The sequence below is a fragment of the Ovis canadensis genome, chromosome 1 (assembly GCF_042477335.2).
Source record: "Ovis canadensis isolate MfBH-ARS-UI-01 breed Bighorn chromosome 1, ARS-UI_OviCan_v2, whole genome shotgun sequence".
In the NCBI taxonomy this organism is placed as follows: Eukaryota; Metazoa; Chordata; class Mammalia; order Artiodactyla; family Bovidae; genus Ovis; species Ovis canadensis.
The window spans coordinates 165,385,322-165,407,252 of record NC_091245.1 but is presented as its reverse complement, the minus strand read 5'-3'; the positions used below and the strand labels follow the sequence as shown (position 1 = coordinate 165,407,252).

The 21,931-nt window shown below is 40.3% G+C and overlaps 1 protein-coding gene across 1 annotated transcript in view; it reads right to left on the bottom strand.

Annotated features, from left to right (window-relative positions):
• CRYBG3 (crystallin beta-gamma domain containing 3) overlaps positions 1-21,931 on the bottom strand; it is a 125,064-nt gene that overhangs the window by 71,995 nt on the left and 31,138 nt on the right. The window contains exon 3 of the mRNA XM_069550663.1: positions 5,659-6,080. Within this exon, the coding sequence (XP_069406764.1) occupies positions 5,659-6,080 (422 nt within the window). The remainder of the gene's footprint in view (positions 1-5,658; positions 6,081-21,931) is intronic.

The window sequence follows — 21,931 nt, the reverse complement described above, 5'->3', positions numbered from 1 at the left end:
ATCCAAAAAAAGCTGATACAAAAGTGCTTTCAGTTCTGCGTACTAGTTACATTTTAGTATCTCAACTACAAAAATGTATGGTAGAAAAACCTGACGTATATTCTAACATTTTCAGGTTAAACATATAATTAACAAAACATTATAGAACTCATATGAATAACTAGGAAATCCAGTTATTCCAATAACTAAAAATGATGTTTTTTCTCAACTTTAAAGCAACACCATGAAGAACGATAGATTTGTCTGCATGATAACACACAAAGTAAACTTCTGAGATGTAAAATCTTCATCACCTGGCCCCTTACAAAGTTCTTTAATTTTAGCTGAAACTTTATTTCAACCTATATAACTGCTGGCCTCTAAAATCCTCTGCATATAACTGCTGGCCTCTAAAATCCTCTGCACCACTATTATACAAAATTTGTATTGGTTACATTCATTTATTTTTACTGTCCCTTTTAAAACAGGTATAGGAGATGTGTAGAGAAAAGCTTTGCTTTGGAGAAGTGATTTTAGCTGCTTTAGGAGTTTCAGGCTAGACGAAAGACAGTTATGAAACAAAGTTAAAATGCTGGATAAGGGAACCTGTCTAAGAGAAAAACACATATAGGTAAATTTATGTCATTGCTGAGATCCTATTTTAAAATGCATAAATTATTCAGAAAGCACAAGAGCTTTTCAAAACAATATATCAAGATCCAGAAGTATGAAAAATGAATAGTTTTGTTTGATTTTTCTTTTAAAAGCTTTTACATTTTATAATTAAAAATCTACTTTCAAGACTGCAATGTTTTCCCTCCACCCCAAAGATCTTCAAAATGTACATGATGTCCAAAGAAACAGGCCATGAGAGAGAAGGACCTGAAGTTTATTCTTCATGTGTAGTAAAACTTAGGTTTTCTTACTACCAACACCATCCTAACCATTTCACTCTATATCAATCCAATAATGCAACTCTTAATCTAAAATAACTTCTATTAAAATAAACCACAGAGAAAAATCCACTCCAGGAAAATTTCACTTCACTGTAGGAATGCCTTTTGGTAGTTTTGGAATCCTTTGTAGGGAGGGTTGGCAGAATAATTGTTTTCCATTTGGGGAGTTTTCTGGGTACTTTCAAAGGAAATGATTTAATTGATTTATATGAACTAGTTTAAATTTCTGACGAGATAATCTCCGGCAGCACCCTGTATGGAAATGTTACATGCTTGTAACTAAAATATGCATTCTTTATACTAAACAACTACAATGCCACGTTTAAATCACTGAACATCAAAGTCGCAAGCTTAGCTTCATGTATTATAATTAGTCCCTGCAGGTAATGATGAGCCACACTCACACTCTATAAATGGTTAGTCATGCCAAGATAGTCTTATTTTCTACAGCGTTCTTTCACAGGTTGTAGCTGAGTCTTCACAATTGAACAGTATTAAGAATGTAAAACTGTCCTTTGTTATGTTTTTCTCTAATTAGGAAACAGGAACAAAATGGAAATGTCAAAAATATATAACTTTACAAATAAGCTAAATATGGAAAATTAAAAAAGTTTTCACAAAATAAAGAATGTATTGTCATGTGTTATGTAATTGTGTATAGGATGTGTAGCTTTTCCTATAAAAGTTGAAGTATGTGATCTGAATAATACTAATAGGAAAGTAAAATATCTAAAAAATTCAAATATTTAAGGGAACACATGTACAGATTGAAAATGTGAAAAGGTTTTTATGCATTTCAGCCCAAACATACCTACCTATCATGTGAAGGCTTACTAAGCCTCTGCTCACTACACATGGCTGTGCTCTATCCTGGATAAATCCAATATATCTGATACTACAAAGGTCAACCAAAGACATGCCTCATTCTTCAAAGAAAATTCTGTAAAAGCTTCCTGAAAATAATAGTGTTAGAGCAAACATCAACCTAATTCACTTTTAGCAAGTATGATTAAGCTACTTTTTTAGCATTAAGATTTATTTTCTTTCAAATTATATAGTTAAGAATATCTTCTCTCACAATAGGGAAGATTCTTAACTTTTCTATGTAAAGAAAAGCTGTAAAACCAGCAACTAAAAAAAAATCACAATAAAGTTTTGACAGAAGAGTTTCTCATGATGATAGGAATCTGCTGAAAATGGAAGAATTATAGAACATTTTCAAGAATTTCAATGCAATAACAAAGTAGCTTCCTATACAGATTACACCAGGAGGATGTTAAAGTATGGAAAGCAATCTAAAAAATGTTATCAAACAAGTTTACTTAAAGGCTTTAAGGATATTAAAAATGAAGTCTATATAGTCAACCATACATGAAAACAATTACAAAGCTATTTTTATTATTTTTAATTAACTGAAGACGAAATCATTTACAATGCTTTATGATGAGGATTTTTAACAAACACACTTCAAATTATAGCTAATAAGTTGTCTAAAATTTTAAAACTGTATTAATAGTGATTAAAGTGATGTGATGTGAAAGTCATTCAGCCGTGTCCAACCCTTTGCGATCCCATGGATTATACAGTCCATGGAATTCTCCAGACCAGATCACTGGAGTGGGTAGCCTTTCTCTTCTCCAGGGGATCTTCCCAACCCAAGGATCTCTAGTAATTTCAAAAGTATAGATTCAATTTTAAATAAAGTTTTATATTTGAAACATGCTCATAACTGACTCAATGAACATGAATTTGAGCAAACTAGGAGATAGTGGAAGACAGAGGAGTCTAGTGTGCTGTAGTCTGCAGGGTTGCAAAGAGTTGAACAGGGTTGCAAAGACATGGACAGGATTTAGCAAGTGAACAATAACAACATGTTCTTAATAAAAATGAAATGTCCATGATTTTAGCAAATTGGTATCACAGAAATAAAACTTAAACCTTTAAAATGCAGATTCTCAAAATTAGTAAATATCTTCTCCAGATATATTACTGAAATAATGCCTAAAATCAAGTATAAGCAGACTGTAATTATACTGTCAAAATGCACTATTAACCAAAACAGTATTTGACTTTTATATAATAATTCCTAAACAAATGGACAGTTTTTAACAGAACATTACTAACACTATAAATAATTCTAAGCCTGATAACCTGTAGGATTTCTGAAGCTGGGCTGGAGAAAGCCTGTGTCTCAGTCAAAATGGAGGCCTCGTGGTCTTTCTCTTTCCTCTAAGAATCACTGTTCTTTGCTGAGGTGGTTCTGGTGAACTGCCTTAAGCAATTATTCTATCATCAAGGAGGGCTTTACTAAAAAGAAGAGGCACAGTATCCTTTTCCATTTTCTATTGTCTAATATCAAAGGAAATAACCTGACCTACTAATCAAACCCAAAGAGAAAAAAGAAAAACCACAAACCTTTGATTCTACTCAATTCCCACGTAACCTCAAAATATGCACCATTTTAAACTGCTTTAGAGACAAAAAGTCACTCGGAGAGATGTTAGATGGTTGTTGGGCCCCACTCCTAGAGACTATGATTTAGTGGGTCTGAGTCAGATAACTTGCATTTCTAATGCTTCCCAGGTGATGCTGATCCAAGGACTGAACTTTGAACATCATTGCTTTGGATAATCCTTTCTCATGGACGGAGAAGCCTAGTAGGCTACAGTCCATGGGGGTCGCAAAGAGTCAGACATGGCTGAGCTACTTCACTTTCACTTTATTATAATGTACCCAAATTTAACCATTTGTCTGCTATTGGACGTTTGTTACCAATGATGTGTTCCTACATATGTTTCAATAAACACCTTTGTATATCATTAGTAATAACCTACAAGCTTCTCAAGGTTCCTGATACATGCAGCCCTCCACTCACAGCACTGTATATGAGCATTAGCCAAGTCAACTCCAACTCCTACAGAGTATTATCACTTATTACCGTTATCAGTTTAGTAGGAGAAAAGTTCTCACCTTAGTTTGCATTTCTAGTGAGAATAAATCTCTTCCTCACTTATCTGAATGACTTGTTTTTATTGTTTGCCCATTTTATTCTATTGGTGAGCTAACTAAAATGCTTGTCAGTTAAAGCATTCTCATTTGCCAATTTACTGTAATGCTCAAGGTTTTTGACATAAGAGAGTTTGAAAATTGGAAGCAATTTTGTCTATTTTCTCTTTCCAAATACTTTCCATTGCTATCATGCTTAGAAAACTGCTTCTCATCAAAATAATTCACACTTAGATGCTTTTAGTTTTGTATGTTTCTTAATCATTTTTATTCTGCTCTAATTTTAATATAAAATGACATGATTATCTAGTTTTTATTTTTTTCTCCCAATTGTTACCCAATTTCCTCAAGTTTTCCTTTCTACATGAATACATAATGCTGTCACATTTGAAGGCTCAAATAGACAAGGATCCATTTCCAGACTGTCTATTCTGTTCCATTTAAGCATCTAGCAAATATTACACCAGTATTATGACATCATTTCAATAAATGTAGCTTTATGGGAACATTTTAAGATCTGGTAGGGCAAGCCCCACCCTCAGCATTCCTGATGGGCAAACCTGAATCCACTTGGGGTCTCAGTTCTCACAACCATAAAATGGGTCTGTGCCTACACCTACCTTAAAAGCTTACTATGAGGAACTGACTGAAAGCACATGCCTGAGGAAACTTTGAAACTACAAAGGATCACACAGTTCTAAGTTGTCATCTATATCTGCCTACGGTATTGATGATCTCTTTAAATAATAAAAATAATTCTCAACTAGAGGATAAATTAAAATCAATGAACCAGATACTTACTAGCTATGAATGAATACTTATATGTTACACAAAATATCTAATGCATTCAATATTGTTATAAATATTTTCTGGATAGAAAATATTCTTTCTAGCTCATCTGAATAAAAGAATAACAAGTTAGTGCCCATTTGTTAATCAAAGAAAGAAAAAAGGGGTGGTGAAATGCTCCTTAAATTTGTGCAAGATTTGTTTCTTGGAGCTATGAGAAAGGTTCAAAAGGCTACTTTTATAAATACAGTCAATTTCTTCTCTTAATCCCTTTAATTGGATTCCACAAAGAAATGATATTGATAGAATGTGAACACAAATCATAGGACTATTTTTGTTCCCAAAACGCAGATACTGAACCCACTGCCTGTCTGACTACAGAAGAATTCAGACAACAGAAAACACTCCCGTTTAAAGAAGTCTTAAATAAAAAATAAATCTTTTGGGCCTCCTTGGTGTCTCAGTGGTAAAGAACCCACCCGCCGATGCAGGAGACATAGGTTCAATCCCTGGCCCAGGAGGGAACACATGCTGTGTGGCAGCTAAGCCCACGCACCATAACTACTGAGCCTGTGCTCTATAGCCCATGCTCCACAACAGGAGAAGCCACCACATGAGAAGCCTGCGCACTGCAGCTAGAGAAAGCCTGTGTGCAGCAACCAAGACCCAGCACAGGCAAAAATTAATAAGTAAAATTATTTTTTAAAAAAGGAAGTAAATCTTGTACTATAACCAAGTTAGCACCAGAAGATATTAGTACCACCCACTAAAATGGCTCAAAAGACCCTAGATATGGTACACAGAATCACGTAATTTTTCACCTAGTAGCAGGGACATAACAATATTTTTTCAAATCCCCTTAGTCAATAGTAGAACTAAGGCTAGGTCCAAAAGCTCAATTTTTCAGCTAAGTAAATTTTAAACTTACTGCAGCAAGTCACCGGTTTCCTGTTCACTGTCTTGTGTTGTATCCAAAGAAAAGGCATCTGAGAGCTCAGCTGAACTGGATTCCTGTTCCTCTGCTGGAAGCGCCTGGGTTCTCAGGGAGCCACCAACATTTCCCCTTTGGCCCCCTTCCTCATGACGACTGGGATTTCGTAAGTCTTTCTCAGGTTTGTCATGTTCATCTTTGAAAGAAGACTGCTTGGCTTCACCGAGAGATGACTTTCCTGAAATATTGAATAAGTTACCTAGAAACTGGAAGAAGCTTTCTTTTGGCTGTTTATCACTTTCTCCTATTTTGGCCTCTGAAGTGGAACTGGAAAGGTCGTTGGGCTTTTTGGAATCTTCCTGTGTTGGCACAGTGATCAGCTGCTGGGCCTGGGTCCTTTTGTCCTCACTTTGGGAAATCTTGGAAAACAAAACAGAGAATATTAAGCATCATCATTTTAAAAATGACATGGGCTGACTGCTAACCTATTGTGTGACTCTCTGTGCTAAAGGCCAGGGATATTTCTGTGAATGAGACGGACGGCTTCTACCTCTTAGTAGTTTACAACCTATTAAAGGGCACAGTCAGCACAGCGTTAACAACATGATATGGTAGACGTCACAAAGGGACAAGTACAGTCCACGTGGGAGCCCGGGGCTAACTAGTCTAGGTTTGGGGGCGGTGAGAGCAGAGGAGGTTACTTGAGGGGGTGGGAGGTGCCCTTGCAAGCAGATGCAGACAGAGCCAGTGGGATGCCTGTTCATCCCTCTCTCTCTCCGCTTCCCCCCCACCCCACGACCTTCCCCAGCCCAAACATCTATCTTCTCTCCATGTCCAATGAGGAGTCAGCTTCTAATTTAAAATGACTGGAGGTAAGGTTGTAAAATGAGAAGAGCGAAAGGCAAGTATGGAGTGATAAGTAAAGGGATATACATCATAGCAAACCTTCTATGTACCTCAATTTAGCCTTTATTATTACAAAACTAATAGACAGTATTCTCATGTGCTCCATACAGACAACACCTAAACAGACTTCATCATTTCTGCATTGTCTTAACCCCTGAAGCTACCACATGATAGAAAACTGTTTCTCAAGAAGATGAGGAAAGACAGCAGCACGGTGTATCAACGAGAGGGAAAGCCCACTATAAACTCTCCATGGTATGCATGGAAGTGTATCCATGTCAAACCCACTCTCCCGATTCAGAGCATCCTCCCTTTCCCCTCCCTGTGTACACGTCTCTATTCCTGCCCTGGGAACCTGCTGTACAGCTTGGGGAGCTCAGCCGGATGCTCTGTGATGACCTAGATGGGTGGGATGTGGCAGGGGAGGAAGGACAGAGGGAGGGGATATATGTCTGTTAATACTTGGAGCTGATTCACTCTGTTGTACAGCAGAAACACAAGCTTATAAAGCAATTATACTCCAAATTTAAAAAAAAAAAACTTCATGGTAAAACACAAAGCCCTGATATATGCATTAACGCAGATGGTGGGCAGCACCAGGAATTCTTGCAGATGCTGAACACTTTCAGGGGTGTGTTTTACCTGCTCATAATTAACCTACTAGTGAAGCACTGGAGAAGGAAATGGCAACCCACTAAAGTATTCTTGCCTAGAGAATCCTGTGGACAGAGGAGCCTGGTGGGCTGCTGTCCATAGGGTTGCACAGAGTCAGACACGACTGAAGCGACTTAGCATGCATGCATGCATTGGAGGAGAAAATGGCAATCTACTCCAGTATTCTTGCCTGGAGAATCCCAGGGACAGAGGAGCTTGGTGGGCTGCCATCTATGGGGTCACACAGAGTCAGACACGACTGAAGCGACTTAGCATACATGCATGCATTGGAGGAGAAAATGGCAATCCACTCCAGTATTCTTGCCTGGAGAATCCCAGGGACAGAGGAGCTTGGTGGGCTGCCATCTATGACCACAGAGTCAGACATGACTGAAGCAACGCAGCAGCAGTGAAGCACACTCCATTCACGTGTACAACATGTGACCGTGCTGGCAGTCCACGCTCTCTCCTGCCTAAAGCGTCCTTAGCTTCAGGCAAAGGGGCCAACTCAGCCTGCCTTTCCCAACATGCTCATTCACTTACTTGTACGAGGAATGCTGTCTGATAGTATCTGTCAGACATCACACTCACTAGTCTTTATAAAAGGAAAGCTCAAGTGTGAGTCAGAAAAATATCAGCATGCCAAGGTGAAACCACCTGAGGCCACTGCAGGTTCACAGGATGAAGTTTTGTAAGAAGCTGATCTTCAAGAAGGCAAGAACATCCAAATGTCATTTGTTCACTTCCTTCCTTGTTTTAATCCAAATTCATAACAGCTTAAAGGAGTGTTCCACTAACCACTAATAATACTTGGCATATGAATGGTTGTGAAATGTTTAGAACCCATTAGCCTAGGAAATTAATTTCAAGTGAACCATATTTCAAGGTCTATTCCAACCTTAGGAGTCAGGACTATTTTTGAATAAACACATTAGCATTTTTCTATGTGTTAGGTCCTTAATATAACTTGTGAGTCTTTTACATTTAGAATACCACCAGCCTTCTAGAGTCAAAGTCTCACCTTTTACTGGTTTCAACTGCAACTCAATCCCACATGTCTCCACATCATCCACCCAGCCTTCTGCTCTTTATGGAGGCCAGCTCTATAAATGAACTGCACTCTCTTCTCATGTCAACAGCTTAAATAGCCTTTCAATATGACAGCAGAAAATACGCTAGAGGACATTCTGAAAGTGATCATGTGTTATTTTTTTTTTTTTGTCCTTTACTCCATTTACTTTGTTGTAACGGCCAACCACAAAGCTTAAGTGAACTGTACGCTACTCACTAAAATAACACCAATATTCTTAAAATGCATACAGATTCACAAGGGGGTTTTATAAAACTAGGGCAGTGTGTTTTTTTTAAAAGGAAAACAGAATATAATGATTACATTTTTGACATCAATAAAATCAAGACAAAAAACTTCTATAAAATCAGAAACACTATTTATCTCACTGCCTCAATTATTTTTAGTTACTTGACAATTCCTTTCAAAATACAATGGACTGCTTCCAACTGTATGGTACTGGCATGAAAACAGAAGTATAGACCAAAGGAATAAGACAGAAAGCCCAAAGATAATCCACGCACATATGGGCACCTTATCTTTCACAAAGGAGACAAGAATACACAATGGGAAAAGATAATTTCTCTTCAATAAGCGGTGCTGGAAGAACTGGACAGCTACATGTAAAAGAATGAAATTAGAACACTTCCTAACACCATACACAAAGATAAACTCAAAATGGATTAAAGACATAAATGTAAGACCAGAAACTATAAAACTTGTAGAAGAAAACATAGGCAGAACACTGAATGACATAAATCATAGCAATATCCTTTATGACCCACGCCCTGGAATAATGGAAATAAAAACAAAAATAAATTAGTGGGACCTAACAAGGAAAGTTATGACCAACCTAGATAGCATATTCAAAAGCAGAGACATTACTTTGCCAACAAAGGTCCGTCTAGTCAAGGCTATGGTCTTTCCTGTGGTCATATATGGATGTGAGAGTTGGACTGTGAGGAAAGCTGAGTGCCGAAGAATTGATGCTTTTGAACTGTGGTGTTGGAGAAGACTCTTGAGAGTCCCTTGGACTGCAAGGAGATCCAACCAGTCCATTCTGAAGATCAGCCCTGGGATTTCTTTGGAGGGAATGATGCTGAAGATGAAACTCCAGTACTTTCGCCACCCCATGGGAAGAGTTGACTCATTGGAAGACTCTGATGCTAGGAGGGACTGAGGGCAGGAGGAGAAGGGGACGACAGAGGATGAGATGGCTGGATGGCATTACTGACTCGACGGACGTGAGTCTGAGTGAACTCTGGGAGTTGGTGATGGACAGGGAGGCCTGGCGTGCTTCGATTCATGGGGTTGCAAAGGGTCGGACACGACTGAGCGACTGAACTGAACTGAACTGAATTAAACATAAAAGCTTTTGCACAGCAAAGTAAACTATAAACAAGGTGAAAAGACACCCTCAGAAGGGAGATAATAATACCAAATGAAACAACTGACAAAGGATTAATTTCCAAAATATGTAAGCAGCTCATACAACTCAATACCAGAAAAACAAGCAACCGAATCAAAACGTGGGCAAAAGGCCTAAACAGACAATTCTCCAAAGAAGACATATGGAGGGCTAATAAACACATGAAGAGATGCTCAACAGCACTCATTATTCAGTTCAGTTCAGTTGCTCAGTCGTGTCCAACTCTTTGCAACCCCATGAATCGCAGCACGCTAGGTCTCCCTGTCCATCACCAACTCCCGGAGTTTACTCAGACTCACATCCATCGAGTCAGTGATACCATCCAGCCATCTCATCCTCTGTTGTCCCCTTCTCCTCCTGCCCGCAATCCCTCCCAGCATCACAGTCTTTTCCAATGAGTTAACTCTTCGCATGAGGTGGCCAAAATACTGGAGTTTCAGCTTCAGCATCAGTCCTTCCAAAGAAATCCCAGCGCTGATCTTCTTCAGAATGGACTGGTTGGATCTCCTTCAGTCCAAGGGACTCTCAAGAGTCTTCTCCAACACCACAGTTCAAAAGCATCAATTCTTCAGTGCTCAGCTTTCTTTATAGTCTATCCATATATGACCACTGGAAAAACCATAGCCTTGACTAGACAGACCTTAGTCGGCAAAGTAATGTCTCTGCTTTTGAATATGCTATCTAGGTTGGTCATAACTTTTCTTCTAAGGAGTAAGCGTCTTTTAATTTCATGGCTGCAGTCACCATCTGCAGTGATTTTGAAGACCGAAAAAAATAAAGTCTGACACCGTTTCCACTGTTTCCCTATCTATTTCCCATGAAGTGATGGGACCGGATGCCATGATCTTCGTTTTCTGAATGTTGAGCTTTAAGCCAACTTTTTCACTCTCCACTTTCACTTTCATCAAGAGGCTTTTTATTTCCTCTTCACTTTCTGCCATAAGGGTGGTATCATCTGCATATCTGAGGTTATTGAGATTTCTCCCGGCAATCTTGATTCCAGCTTGTGTCTCATTATTAGACAAATGCAAATCAAAATTACAATGAGATATCACCTTGCACCAATGAGAATGGCCATAATAAAAATCCACAAACAACAAGTGTTGGAAAGGGTGTGGAGAAAAGGGAACCCTCCTTCACTGCTGGTGGGAATATAAATTGATAGAGCCACAGTGGAAGACAGTATGGAGAGTCCTTAAAAAACTAGGAATAAAACCACCATACAACTCAGAAATCTGACTCCTAGGCATATACACTGAAGAAACCAAAACGGAAAAAAACACATGTACCCCAGTGTTTCCTACAGCACTATTGACAATAGCCGATAGACATGGAAGCAACCTAGATGTCTTCTGACAGATGAATGGATAAAGAAGTTGTGGTACATTTATATGATGGAAGACTACTCAGCCATAAAAAGGAATGCATCTGAGTCAGTTCTAATGAGGTGGATGAACCTAGAGCCTATTATACAGCGTGAAGTAAGTCAGAAAGAGAAAAACAAATATTGTATATTAACACATATATATGGCATCTAGAAGGATGGTACTGAACCTCATTAGTATCATCCTTCTAGATGCCATATATATGTGTTAATACACAACACAGACATAGAGAACAGACTTATGGACAAGGGACGGGGAGAAGAGGGAGATGGTGAGATGAATGGAGAGACTAGCATGGATGCGTATACACTAATATACGTAAATAGATAGCCAGTGGGATCTGCTGTTTATGACTCAGGGAACTCAAACTGGGGCTCTGTAATAACCTAGAGGGGTGGGGATGGGCAGGAGGTGGGAGAGAGATTTAAGAGGGAGGGGGCTAATGTATACCTATGGTTAACTCATGTTGATGTATGACAGAAATCAAACCAATATTACAAAACAATCATCAATCAATTAAAAAGATTTTTTTTAATATATAATGGACTGTTTCCTAAGCAAGGAAAATACATTTTGCTAAACTAGTGAATGCCTTCACATTTAACCTTTTTAGAGTGATATATATATAAATTTTTTAAAAACCACTTAATTCTCCTTCCTTTCAATAATCACTTCTTTGCTATCCCAGAATCCTTGTATCTTAAATGTAATAAGAACAGTTTCTCAGTTTCCTTTATTAGTTACTTAATTTTTGCCTAATAATCCTATGAGAAATTTGTGTCAGTAATTAAAATACCTTTAACAACAACACCACCAAAACAACAACAAAAGCACTCAAAAGTATTTAGAGACCAAAATTAGCAGGAAAGGGCCCTGTTATTAACATGACAAACTGTGTATTTATATAACTACATACTAAAAGTCTGATATAAAATAACAGCCTAGACAGCAATGAAGTTCAGCCTGCCACAAGCTAAGGGCCAATGTCACCTGCCAACTGGACTATCTGCCACTGATTCAACAAGTGAGAAACAGAATGAAAACACTCAGGATTCAAGCAAACACTCATAAAACGTTGATTCCAGTTGTCCTCAAAGATGCTGGTACTCTGCATATAACATATAAAGACTACTTATGAAGGCATATGTATTTTTGGGAATTTAATTTTTTCCCCTACATACTCAATATGTGGTAATGCAGTATGCTTAGGTCCAAATTCATCTGTCTGTCTGTCTGTCTATCCTCTTTGCTATGTGCCCAAAACAGGGAAACACAGGAAAGCATTAGGTACAATGATTAATAAGACTTAGTTGTGGATTCAAGGAGCTGACAGTCTAGCAAGATACTTATCACTGCATCCACCATGTGGAGCACAGGAGAGCTATGCACACAATCAGTTGGTCAGTCAGGTCCGACTCTTTGCAACCCCAAGGACTGAAGCATGCCAAGCTCCCCTGTCCATCACCAACTCTTGGAGCTTCCTCAAACTTAAGTCCATCGAGTCTATGATGCCATCCAACCATCTCATCCTCTGTCATCCCCTTCTCCTCCTGTCTTCAATCTTTTGAATCTTCAGTCTTTTCTAATGAGTCAGTTATTTTATCACGTGGACAAACTACTGGAGTTTCAGCTTCAACATCAGTCCTTCCAAAGAATATTCAGGATTGATTTCCTATACGACTGACTGGTTGGATCTCCTTACAGTCCAAGGGACTCTCAAGAGTCTTCTCCAACACTACAGTTCAGAATCATCAATTCTTTGGCACTCAGCTTTCTTTATAGTCCAACTCTCACATCCATACATGACTATTGGAAAACCCATAACTTTGACTAGACAGACATTTGTTGGCAAAGTAATGTCTCTGCTTTTTAATGTGCAGTCTAGGTTTGTCATCACTTTTCTCCCAAGGAGCAAGTGTCTTTTAATTTCATGGCTGCAGTCACCATCTGCAGTGATTTTGGAGCCAAAAATAAATAAATAAATAAATAAAGGCTCTCATTGTTTTCACTGTCTCCCCATTTATTTGCCATGAAGTGATGGGACCAAATGCCATGATCTTAGTTTTCTGAATGCTGAGTTTTAAGCCAACTGTTTTGCTCTTGTCTTTAACTTTCACCAAGAGGCTCTTTAATTCTTCTTTGCTTTCTGCCATAAGGGTGGTATCATCTGCATATCTGAGGTTATTGACATTTCTCCCAGCAATCTTGATTCCAGCTTGTGCTTCATCCATTCTGGCATTTCACATGATATACTCTGCATGTAAGTCATACAAGCTTGATGTACTCCTTTCCCTATATGGAACCAGTCTGTTCTAACTGTTCTAACCATGTCCAATTCTAACTGTTGCTTTTTGATCTGCATACAGATTTCTCAGGAGGCAGATAAGGTGGTCTGGTATTCCCATCTCTTGAAGAATTTTCCAGAGTTTGTTGTGATCTACACAGTCAAAGGCTTTGGCGTAGTTAATAAAGCAGAGGTAGATGTTTTTCTGGAACTCTCTTGCATTTCCAATAATTCAATGGATGTTAGCGCTTAAGATCCCTTGGAGAAGGGAATGGCTATCCATGCCAGTATTGCTGCCTGGAGAATTCCATGGACAGAGGAACCTGGTGGGCTATAGTCCATGGGGCTCTAAAGAGTTGGACATACGGAAGAATCCACTGGAGAGAGGAGGTAACATTTGCGCTTGCTCCTGAAGGGCGAGAAGAGTATTTGAGACAGGGTGGAGCACATGTTGAGCACACATAGTGTGAAGTAAGTTTATTACAGCAAGGGTGTCGCTAAAGACGACTCAAGCACAGAGAAGGGAGAATGAGGTCAATAAGATGACCAACTAGAAGTGGCAGGTGAGAGATAACAAAGTCACAGATAACTAAGTTTTCTAAATGGGGAGACTAAGTAGTTAAGCCAAAAATGGACAAGGAAAACAGAAGGCAAGAGCCTTTGTCGGGGTTGGGGGAGGTGAGGCAACAAAGTCGATGTCAGACGAATTGAATCTGTGGTCCCCGGTGAAGCAGTCAGAGCCCAGTTAAGAATGTGATTTGGTGATACACAGCATGTGCAGGGGAAAGCAGGACTAACAAAAAAGCATTGGGGGGAAAAAAGATTAAAAGGCAGGCACAAAGACGGAAACAATCAGTGAGAGAGATGGGGAAGGCCAAAACCAGAACAGTCATCCCAGCAGACATTTCCAAAAGCAAAGGGGAGCAAATGGCCAATGCCACTGCAAGGTCAAGGAAGAGGAGGACGGTGCTTCTCACTGTTCTTCAGAAACATGAGGCCCACTCATACCTCAGGAACCATGCATTCACTCTTCTCTCTGCCAGCATTTTCTTCCCCCACAGAGCTATCGACTCACTCCCCCTCACCGCCCTCAGACCTTTACTTAACTGTCATCCCTTCACTGTAAGTTTCCCCAGTCACTCAGTCTAAAACAGTAAACTCCTCCACTCTGAAACTGCCTGTATCTCTTCTCTGCTTTATTTTTCTCCTATGTACCTGCTAGTATCAAATACATATTTCACAAACACACATTTGATATATTTCTTTCTCTAGAAAGTAAAAGCCACAAGGGCAGGGTTATTTGTCTGTTTTATTCATTGCTGTTATGGTTAGCATCTTGAAATGTGCCTGACAATAAGAGGTGCTTAAATACTTGCTGGACTAAAAAACAAAGGAACTGAAGACCATAGGGAATCCCTAGGAATACAGGAAAAATAGTCAAAAGAGCTCAGGAATTTGTGAGAACAGCCCTAAACTCAAGGTGTTAAATAGTGGACACATAGCAAGGAAACAGGAACACTTGGCAAACAGAGGGGAACACTTTTGAGAGATTTTTTTAACTAGAAAAAAGGGGAGGAAAGGTGACAGTTTAAGGTCCAAGACAGAAGAAATGTCTTTTTATTCCTGTTTTATGGATCAGCTGTATACCTGGTGGGGAGGGAGTAACTGCTGAACAAGATAAGGATGACAGGTTCAAGAAAGAAGAGCAGAAGGTGATGAGATGAAGAGTACAGTCCTTAATATGTCTAAAAAAGAGGAAGCATGAGCCTCGGAGTGTTGCAGGAATACTTCCTCTTCCAATTACAGTGATAAGGAAGCAGATAAAGCCTGAGCAATTCTGTAAGGGGGAGAAGGTGATGAGCAAGGTCTAACACGTGGCTCTGACCTCAGAAGTGAGAGCAGAGACGCTTAGCTGAAGGAGGGATGCAGAGGTGGAGCTGGGATCTGAGCTCCCCAAATTGAGAGGACTTGGAAGAGCATTTGGGGGAAGGCAGCCAGGGGCTGTGACCAGGTACCAAGGAGCAGTCAGGGCCAATGTCGATGTCAAGGTATTCATTCTTCTCTAAGTGATGAATTGTAAGATACTGCCCTGTGCCTTGATGCAACAGTGAAAAACAAAACAAAACCCAACAGTCCTGTTTTCATAAGAGTGTACATTCCAGTGATGTAAGAACTTGTTTTCAGGTCTAATGGGCATAAGTATGTCACCTCCTTTGGTAATCTCTAACAAGTGGCAGGTGCTGTCCCAACATGGTGAATGGCACAGGGAACAAGGTCAAGATAGTCAAGGGATAGGGAGTGTCAGCAAAGCGCCTGTTGAGCGAGAAACAGTGAAGAGCCACATGACTCCTCCTTTAGTCTCTCTGGCACATGGGTTGGGCATCCCTTCTCCCTCAGGCTCTGCCTTCATCGTGCGTAGCAGGCATGATTCTTACAACACCTTGAGCCCCAGTTCCTCAGCATCCTCAACTCCAATGACCTCCACTTCTGCTGGGCCTTACTGTTTGGCTAACCGTGACCCTTATCTTTACCCATAAGCACCCAGCCTGAGAATCTCAATCTCCAGCATTCCCAAAGTATTCACACCCTCTCATCTTTTCAGCTCTCTTACCCCACTGTGCCAGGTGCATCAGTCTTTCTGCATCATCACAGCTTCAGGCCTCTCTTGTTCTGTCTCAGTTCCCACAAATTTTCATATCTTTTCTATCCAGTCATCAAATATGGCTAACACACTCAAAGCTTCTTTTGTTTGTTCTTTCGTCATCCCCACCCCCCAAAATTCTGGTTTTATCTTTTCCACAAAGTAACTATGTCTTGGTTTAAAAATCCATGGGGATACCCACAGCTAAGAGGATGCAGTCGGCCAACAGTTCACGATTTACAGTTTCTGCTGGAAATCAGTCTGCAACCTCCCCATTTCCCATGGAAGCTATTTCAAACCTTTACCACATCCCTTAAGTCATGCCCCCTCCACCACCTCATCCCTCGCTGAGCAGAGGACCCTACCTTTCACTTCACAGAGATGCTCTCTCATAGTCCTGCCCCCACCCCTCCTCTATCTGCATCACAGAGAAAGCATCAGCCCCACTTCCTTCATTTGTCCTCACAATGCAAGGAGGATGACTCCTCCTCCAAGGATCCACCAGGGCACGACTTCATAGTGCTTGATGTCTTCTAAACAGCCCCCTCACTTCCTCATCTGCCCCTGTCCATAAGCCCACCATTCAAAGTTTAAGTCCAGGGAAAGATTTCTCCTTTCTTCACTACCAACTCATTGATAGAAGTTACCAACTGTCACCATCTTCTTTCCCTTTCCTCTCAGTGACTCTTTATAGCCCCTGCAATCTGGCTTCAGAGACACTTTCATACTTGTTCATTCAATATACTTGTTCATTCAACATACTTTTTCTGCTCTGATCTAATGTGGTATGTCTACAGGAGGTGAGACTGGATCTGATCCTGAAAGCCAATCTCCCTTTGGCTCCCATGACATCACCCTGAGGTTTCGCTTCTTCCCTCAACATTCTCTCCGCCTCCTTCTAGCCATCCTTTCTTTACATATCACGTTTTTCCAGCTTCCAGCCCAGGGCCACTTTACCTTCATGATCTTCTTAAGAGTTCTCATTTCTTACTGATCAATCTGATGATTCCCAGATGTGTATTCTCAACTCAGACTGTATATCCAATCATCAGCTAGCCACCTGAACACTTCACTGGAACCTCCAACTCAGTACATCCAAACTGAACTTGACCATGCTGTGTCTCCATTCTTGCCCATTTTCTGTAAACTGTAACATTCCCACTTGCTGAACAGTCAATGAAACGCCAGGACACCATGACCTCGCCCCGAGAAAGCCGCTGGCAGTGAGTAACTTAACCTGTGTCCCTGCTTCCATTCCTAAGTTCCCTAGTCTGCTCTCCACACAAAAGCCACAGCAATGTTTCAGATTTCAAATCTGACCATCCCTAAAGGGCTCCCATGCCTGTGCACCCTTGTCAGGATAAAATCCAGACCTCCTAGCATGGCATTCAAGGTCCTGGTGGGTCGAGCTCCCATGCGCCTTTGATTCCATCTCTTGTCACTTGTAATGCCTACAGGGCCTGATGTCTCCATGTGTGTTCTCAGATATTCTTGAGACCTATTTTCTACTCCTCTCCCCTCTTGCTTCCTCTTACTACAGGTATGTCTTTGCACAACACTATTATCACTGCTGACACCATATATCCCTTGCCCTCTTTGCCTGGGAAATTACTACAACTCGCTTTTCAGAATGGAAACTGCCCACATACACATATACATGTGCATGTATATATCTTCCAATAAACAAAATCACCACAAGGTGAAGGCAAACAACTTTATGCTTTCATCACGAGTAGGACCATTCCCTAGATTACTAATGGTTACCCAAATTGGGCATTTATAAACTAAAACCAGATGCCTACTAGAGAATTCTAGTTAGTTTTCTCCTAAGATATCTGGCCACAACACACTGCTTGGCAGAATCGTTCTTTGATGTCAAGACTGAGTAACTGATGGCACCTTTTGGCAGGACTTTTGCTTCTCTGGTGGCTCAGATGGTAAAGAATCTGCCTGCAATACGGGAGATCTGGGTTGGATCCTTGGGTTGGGAAGATCCCCTGGAGGAGGGAACAGCTATCCACTCCAGTATTCTGGCCTGGAGAATTCCATGGACAGAGGTGCCTGGCAGGCCACAGTCCATGGGGTGGCAAAGAGTCGAACATGACTTTCACTTTTTTTGGCAGGACAGGGAATATGGGAACAGAAGGAAGTTAGGATAAAATACACTGAATTCAACTTTGAGTCAAATCTCATACCCAGTGACATTCATAGGAAAGGCCCATCAAAGAACCAGCTCGATCACCCTGAAGCTCAGAACAACATACTGGGCTGGAAGGACAGCTTTGTTGTAGGCTAAAATGTAGGTTAAAGTGAAATCAACAAGGGCAGGTGTGTAAGGTAAGAAAAGAAGTTGACAACATAACAGAAGAAAAGCCATTCCCTCCTGTTATGGTATAAAGACTTCTCCAGTGAAAACACTGGGCCACGATAATAAATGTTTTTAATTCTAGGAGAGCTTTCTTGAGCTCCTTCTGATGTTCTCAAATCAGTATCTGGCACTTCTGGAGGTGTATTTACTCACAAAAATCTGGAGTAGGTACATGACCCTTCATCCCCAGTTTCCACTCTGACAAGGTACTCCATCAAACCACAGAGTAGGACTAAGTGAGGTTTACAAGAGGTTGGAGTAGTAGCAAATCACACCAGATACCATGCAATACATTCAACATTCAAGAACGCTGGGATATCAAGGCCCCAGATCAGTGTCAGCTACACTGACAGGCTTCAGCTCTGGCAGTTTGGTCACGTGAACAGTAACACACATTGTCATCTCCACTTCAGGCACCTTGACAGCACTTAGTCTTTAAAGAAGCAATCAAGGGGTGAGATGCTTCGACTTCTAGCTAAAATTCAGTGTGTGTACATATGTTCATGTGTGCCTTCAAGTGTGACAGAAAAATCAATGCTTCCAATAGTTGATTTCTGGACACACAGAAAAAGTAGTACCATTCTTAAACAAAGAGTTAGATTCTAAGCTGGAGTCAGACTTCACGTGACAAGAAGGCGGCTCTTCTCCTGAGGACCTCCTCTGTGTCAGGTGCAGCCCATGTTATCTCAGTTCATTCTAAAACATTTCTGTAAAATAAGAATAAGACACCCCTTTCCCCTCTCCCTGCCTGCCCTGACTAAAGAGAACAAGCAAAGTTCAGAGAGGCTGAATAAATTTTCCAAGGTTAGAAAGCTACCACATGGAGACCTAGGATTTAAGCCCAGATACATATGATTCCAAACACTGTTCTTTCCATCACTGCTTGTAATTTAAAAACTTGTTCCAAGGAGGTGCCATGACTGGCAGAGGCAGGGAGTAGTGGCTGACTCTGAGGCTCCAGGCTACTCATTCCCATCACCAACGGGGGAGCTTTGCTTTAACCTGTTTATATGTGGGGTTCCAAGTCCAATTACAGTTAAAATTTTTAAAAAGAGTTCTTATGCTTGAAAAAGAAACACTTTTAATTTTGATATTAAATTGATGTCATATGGCTATTTGCATTGATGAGAATAAAGGTAGCAAGCATGCATTAAGGCCATAATTTATTCCAACAATTACTTCAGAAATTAAATTTCTCCTAAATATGAAAACATCCAGTCTGTTTAAATTTGACTACCATTTCCCCTCTCCCTCTGGCCAAAAAAGTGTTGAAAAAGACCAATAAGGAAGGAAGCACTACAGAAATCAAAATATGAACAAATGCATAATTTAACATATTCATCTTACTAAACAGTACTGTACCCTCAATATAGGTATTGACATTAAGAATAATTTGCGACTACTTTTCTTCAGTGAGTTATTCTTGAGTTACACTTCTACTTTTATATATCAGTAAACAGTGGCAACAATTTAAAAAGCATAGCTTTTTTCAGTAATTTACTTATGATGATATTAAAAATAACAGCTATGAATTATTAACAACTAACAGTAATAGGCACAATATTGATACCCCATGGTTATCCCTAGAAACATCACAGGCATACATCAATCCCTGCCTTTAAAAGATGTCAGGGCCTTCACCTGCGTTGTATGATTGGTTATGAACAACAATTCTAAAATAAGGTGAAAGTCAAACTTTACATAAAGCAGGTGCTATGCTACTGAGAACAAGTCTAAAAGTCATAAATTTATTTAGGCCTGGTTTTGAGATTCCATAACCTATGATCTAGATTTAATTCATTTTATTTAGCTCATGACTCATTCTAAAAACAGACTTATTGCCATAGCTCCTGTAATTTTTAACGGTATTTCTTTTCAGTAAATTAAGTCTGTAAGTTATAAATTAAGTTCACAAATGGGAACCATTATGGTGTAGAACTGCATCTGAATTCTCCTGCCTCCTCTCTATAACAGTGTGAGTCTGTTGAGTGATAATCTCTCCACATTTTCGACTACTAAGAGATAAAAGTTCTGATTAATACTGGAGACAAACCACAAACACTGATTTCTTCTCTTGTGCAAAACACTCTGAAATGACAGTAAGGGGTTTTTTTTTGTTTGTTTGTTTTTTAAGTTATAAGTACAAAGAGAGGAAGAACATAGATATTAGCAGATAAGAGATTTCAGAAAAGGCTTAGATGGCAAAAGCAGATGAAAGCATGGTAACTGACCAGAGGAAGCTTCCACCAAGTGGGCAGCAACAGGGAACTTTGACCACAAGGGGAAATAATCAATAGACACACTGTCAACAGACCACCCGAAAAGCTCAGGATCTGAAGACCCTTGGTACCACTTAGGACAATATGAGACATGGGATCAAAAAAAGAGTTTGGTTGAATATCTCCAAATAGAGTACTTGTCGCTCCAGGCTCTTCTCCGATCCCAGGCAGTTACATGATGCTCTCTACCTCCTCCCAAACAAATGTATCAATATATAGAGAGAAAACCTCTGAAAATACTGAGGCTTTGGGGCACACTGAATTTGCAGTATGTAGAAATGTTTGGAACTCTGACAATCAAGTCTGGAGCTCAAGAGGGATTTGGATAGAGATGTGAGAGCTGAAAGATGAAGTGAAGTAATGAGACTGGAAGATACCACTTTGAAAGTCTGATGTTGAGGGTTGAGGACTTTGAGAAACATCTACACAAAAAGAAATTTATCCGGAAAAGAATCAGTGAAGGAAGGAGAACAAGATGGTGGAGGAGTAGGTGGACATGAAGTACAGCTCTCTGCACAGATACATCAGGAATACATCTTCAGACACAGAAGTGCATGCAGAACACTAGCTGAGAGTGGACAGGAGTACCTGACTAGAGGAAAAGAATATATAGAACCATGCAAAAGTAGATATTAAGCCCTGAGCCTTTGGAGTGGAGAACTGACTCCAAGACCTTAGACTACCAGAGAACTAACCCTAGGGGGTATCAAATAGTGTAGGGGCTTCCCTGGTGGTGCAGAGGTTAAAGCATCTGCCTGCAATGTGGGAGACCTGGGTTGGAGACCTGGGTTCGATCCCTGGGTCGGGAAGGTCCCCTGGAGAAGGAAATGGCAACCCACCCCAGTATTCTTGTCTGGAGAATCCCATGGATGGAGGAGCTTGGTGGGCTACAGTCCACGGGTCGCAAGGACTTCACTTGCGACTGAGCGACTTCACTTGCGACTGAGCGACTTCACTTTCTTTCACTTTCACTTTTCACACATAGGAAACTACTTGAATACAAGACCCAGCATCACCCAACCACCAGTAGCACCCTGTACAGGATGCCTCAGCTAAACAACAAACAAAACAAAAATACAAACCCAATCATCAGCAGACAGGATTACCACCTCACTCAGCCTTGCCCATCAGAGGAAAAACAAACAAACAAACAACTCAGCACAAATCTCATCCTATACTAAGCTTACACAAACCACTGGACCAACCTTAGGAGGGCAGAAACCAAAAGGAAAAAAGAATTCAACCTTGAAGCCTG